We start from the raw sequence: 4,328 nt of genomic DNA on the forward strand, positions 1-4,328 counted from the left end.
ATAACACAGATATGTATGCACCAGGGTAATGTATAGTGGATTCTAAATAACACAAATCTTGTGTATATTCTAAGAATGGGTTTTGTTATTTTTCTGTTACATAGCAAAACATTGCCAAAGACTATTATTCTGTTATTTCAGTTTTCAAGTTTGTTATTATTATTATTTTGTCTGTGTATGTATGTGTGTGTAAATATGAATGAACATATGCCATGGAGAGCTTGTGGAGGTCACAGGACTTTTAGGAACTGATTTCCTCTTTCCACCCTGTTATGGAAAGTTTATTTGGTTTCTGTTGCACTGTGCACTGCAGGCTAGCTGGCCCGCAGGATTCTGGGTATTTTACTTGGCTTTGCCTTCCATCTTGTCATAGGATCACTGGGATTACAGAGTACTACTATATCAAGCGTTTTTTCTTATAAATGTGGGTTCCAGAGATGGAACTGAAGTCAGGCTGTGTGGCAAGTGCTTTTTACCAGTGTAACCATTTCTCCAGCTGTTCTACATTTGCTAAATGATTTCTGAGCCACAGTTTTGTAACTTGTTTATTTGCATTTTAAAGATTCATTGTTATAAATTATTGGCCATTCTTTAAAACTGCCAGTCTGAACCTCTGTCAAAATGAGCATGTCTTTACTCCTGCCAAGAAGTCCAAATTTGAGCTCAGCGCCTGTTTTGTGACATCATCATTTATGTGCTGTGTCCTTAAGACCAACACAGGGCTTTACTATTGTAATGAGGAGGCAAAATCACAGCTCTGCCGTTGAATTTATCCTCTTGGGATTTTCTAACTATCCTGAACTCCAAGGGCAGATGTTTGGGGCTTTCTTGGTTATTTATCTGGTGACTCTAATGGGAAACGCCCTCATTATCGCCATCATCTTCCTGGACCAGAGCCTGCACATCCCCATGTACCTGTTCCTGCAGAATCTATCTTTAGTGGACCTCTGTTTCAGCACAGTCATCACACCTGAAATGCTGGTGGTCCTGACCACCCAGAAAGCCACCATTTCCTTTGCAGGCTGTTTTGCACAGATGTATTTCATTCTTCTCTTTGGTGGGACTGAGTGTTTTCTCCTGGGGGCGATGGCTTATGACCGATTTGCTGCAATCTGCCATCCTCTGTCCTACCCGGTGATTATGAACAAGAGGGTCTTCGTGAAACTGGCTATGTTCTCATGGGTCTCGGGTACTATGATGACTACTCTGCAGACCACGTGGGTGTTTAGTTTCCCCTACTGTGGCCATAGAGAAATTAACCATCTCTTCTGTGAGACCCCTCCAGTGCTGGAGCTTGCATGTGCAGACACGTTCCTGTTTGAAGTCTATGCCTTCACAGGCACCATTTTGATTGTCATGGTCCCCTTCCTGTTGATACTCTTGTCTTATACTCGAATTCTCTTTGCCATCCTGAGGATGCCTTCGAACACAGGGAGGCAGAAGGCCTTTTCCACATGTGCTTCTCATCTCACATCTGTCACCCTCTTCTATGGCACAGCCAGTATAACTTATCTACAGCCCAAATCCGGGTACTCACCAGACACCAAGAAACTGATGTCATTGGCATACACACTGCTTACCCCTCTGCTGAATCCACTTATCTACAGCCTGAGAAACAAGGAGATGAAAAGGGCTGTGGTGAAATTATGGGAAAGAAAAGTGGCTTTACACACAGCTTGATTTCTGGAGGACCTTATTGTTTTTCTATCATGCTATTGAACTCTCTGGATTCTGGAGGTGGTGAAAAGAGAGTACATTTTTTGGTTAGAGAATGTTTTCTTTCTTGACATCTCCATGTTTGAAAACCTTTCACGTTATCCTCTTTTAATAGTGTAGCCAATAGTTTTTAAGAGGTATATGTTCCATAACACACTATTCACAGTTTATTGATCCACCTTCTGCTATTGATGTACAGATCATTGCTAGAGTGCTGCCATTAAGACAATGCTTCAGTAAACATCTAATTCCTTACGGTCATGTGCTTGTTGATTTTATTTTTATGTGATAGATTCAAGGATGACTGAGGAGATTAATTATTTTGTATTTACATACTAGAATAGGTGTTACAGATGCCCACTGAAGTGATACATGATTTTAATCCCAGTATTTGGAAGGTCAATGCAGGAAAACCCAGAATTCAAGATCAGTCCGGGGTACATGTGTTCCTGAGTACTGTGAGCTATATAGACAGTGAGACTCATCTTGAGAATACAAAGGCTGCGGGCTGAGGATGTCACTCAATGATAGAATGCTTGCCTAACATGCACTAGGCCCTAGGTTTAATCCCCAGCACCACAAACCAAGCAAGAAAAATAGCAGAATTGCTATTCACATGTATCTGCTTACTTCAGGCTGATGTTGAGCCCCGCTGAGCACCACTCCGGTCTGGAGCAACAGGAGACCAATGACATGACATGGTTTTTCTCAGGAGAAAATCCATTCCAAGAAAGAGTAAATAATGCATTTATTTTGGGGTTCCCAAACTCATTTGAATTCATAGGTTCTCAGATTATAATAAAAAACTAGGTTACTTTTGGAAATATATATATATATATATATATATATATATATATATATATATATTACACACACACACACACACACACACACACACACACACACACACACACACACACAGGCTGCTCTGTGGAAGCCACCCAGGCTGCCCGCCTTGCCAAGTGGGCAGCAGCAGCTGCCACTTCGATGAACAAATATGTGATGGAGAGGTGGAAATGGTGGAAAAATGGAGCGATAGGTATGAGCACTGTGGATAGAGGTGGGACTGGAGAGGGGACGGTAGTGACAGTGGAGAGAGAGGGCTGGGGTTGATATTGAAACATGTCATTGCCCAGTAGGGCCAGCAGGGTAGTGTGCAGCAGCCTGGAACTTATATGCAGATGCAGACTCAGCCCCTGAGCACACAGACCAGCCATGGGATATCCCTGGGCAGCGATGGAGGACCAAGATGAAGAAAGTTTCACTTTCTGGATTGGACCTCCTTGAAGGACCACCGTGGCCCTAGATGCTGTCACAGGCCATGTTAGTGTTGGTGGTCCATGCTGATGACCCAAGCCAAGATGAAGCTTGAGATCCATGTGGATGTTCAAGGTCTGTGCTGCTGACTGAACCCACGTTGATGTTCGTGGGCCATGCTGCTTCTGGAGGCCATACTGATTTGAGTAGGCCTTGCTGTCACCTGAGACAATGGTGATGGTTCTTGCTGCCACTGAGGGCCATGTCTAGGTCCATGATACTACTGTGACCAGATTCTAGATGTGTTGATGCCCATGGCCCATGTTATCATGAAAGGCCATGTTGATGTATGTGGTTCAGGCTGCCTTGGAGGGCCTAGTCTGGATTCATGGTTCTACGACAGCTGGGGCCATGTTTGTGGTCTTTGCTGTCACTAGAAACCATGTGGAAGCCCATGATCTGTGCTCCCATTGACTGAAGAGCAAGGAACCCACTTTTGCAGTGATACTGATGACTGCAGATGCATAGTTGAGAAAGAGGGACATGGAAGGCCTCTGTGACAACTCCTACCCCCACCCCAACATTTTCCCCAAAAGTAACAGCCTGAGCAGGAAGTATTGAAGAGAACTCTTAAAAAGCGTGATAAAGATGCTGAAATGAAGTTATCTGTAATTGATGGCTTCTGGTGGGAGTGCGAGAAGGGAACAACTCATTTCTATTTAAGGAGCAAGCCACTGAGAATTTGACCATTCTCCAGTGAGTATATAGATAACACAAATTGGGCTTGTTCTTTTCATTATTTTTCTATCTACAAAAAATTTTGGGGTGGAAGGTTACAAGGGGGGCAGACATGGAAGGCCTGGGAAGTGAGTATGATCAGGGTGCGTGATGTGAAATTACAAAATAATCAATAAAAATATTATGCTAATAAAAATATTAACAGCTCCATTTCTTTCTGATAGTGTAAAGTTATGTCAAGTTATGTAGAAATCCCCTACTGTTTCAGAAGAACATTATCTTTTTAAAAACAAGAGGAGGAATCCCTCTGTCCATGGGGATATGTGTGCTGACAAGATTTCTAAAGGATATGTAGAATGACAGATATTATAAATATATATTAATATATATACCTTAAATTTGTTCTTTGAGATTTAATACATCTATGAAATGCATTTTGAATGCATTTACCCCCTAATCCCTCTTCCAAGTCCTCTCAGATTCTCCGCACTATGTTCTCTTTTCAATTTCATGACCTTTTACTTATTTAATTTTTTAAGACTCTACTGAGTCTAATTAGTGCTGCCTGTGTCCAGGTGGGTATAGGGCCATCTACTGTAGGAGAAACATGGCCACAC

General features: G+C 42.4%; 1 protein-coding gene across 1 annotated transcript; it reads left to right on the forward strand.

Moving 5' to 3' along the window:
- Positions 1 to 696: 696 nt before the first annotated feature.
- Positions 697 to 1,680, forward strand: LOC114710453 (olfactory receptor 10A3). Its single transcript, XM_028894618.1, has one exon. It carries the CDS (start codon positions 736 to 738, stop codon positions 1,678 to 1,680), a length of 945 nt encoding a protein of 314 aa, XP_028750451.1. The 5' UTR covers positions 697 to 735.
- The last annotated feature ends 2,648 nt before the right edge of the window (positions 1,681 to 4,328 follow it).

The sequence above is a fragment of the Peromyscus leucopus genome, chromosome 1 (genome assembly GCF_004664715.2).
Source record: "Peromyscus leucopus breed LL Stock chromosome 1, UCI_PerLeu_2.1, whole genome shotgun sequence".
NCBI lineage: Eukaryota > Metazoa > Chordata > Mammalia > Rodentia > Cricetidae > Peromyscus > Peromyscus leucopus.

What these genes read in the sequence shown, in the direction of transcription:
- LOC114710453 (XM_028894618.1), top strand. Translation starts at nt 736, where the DNA reads ATGAGGAGGCAAAATCACAGCTCTGCCGTTGAATTTATCCTCTTGGGA.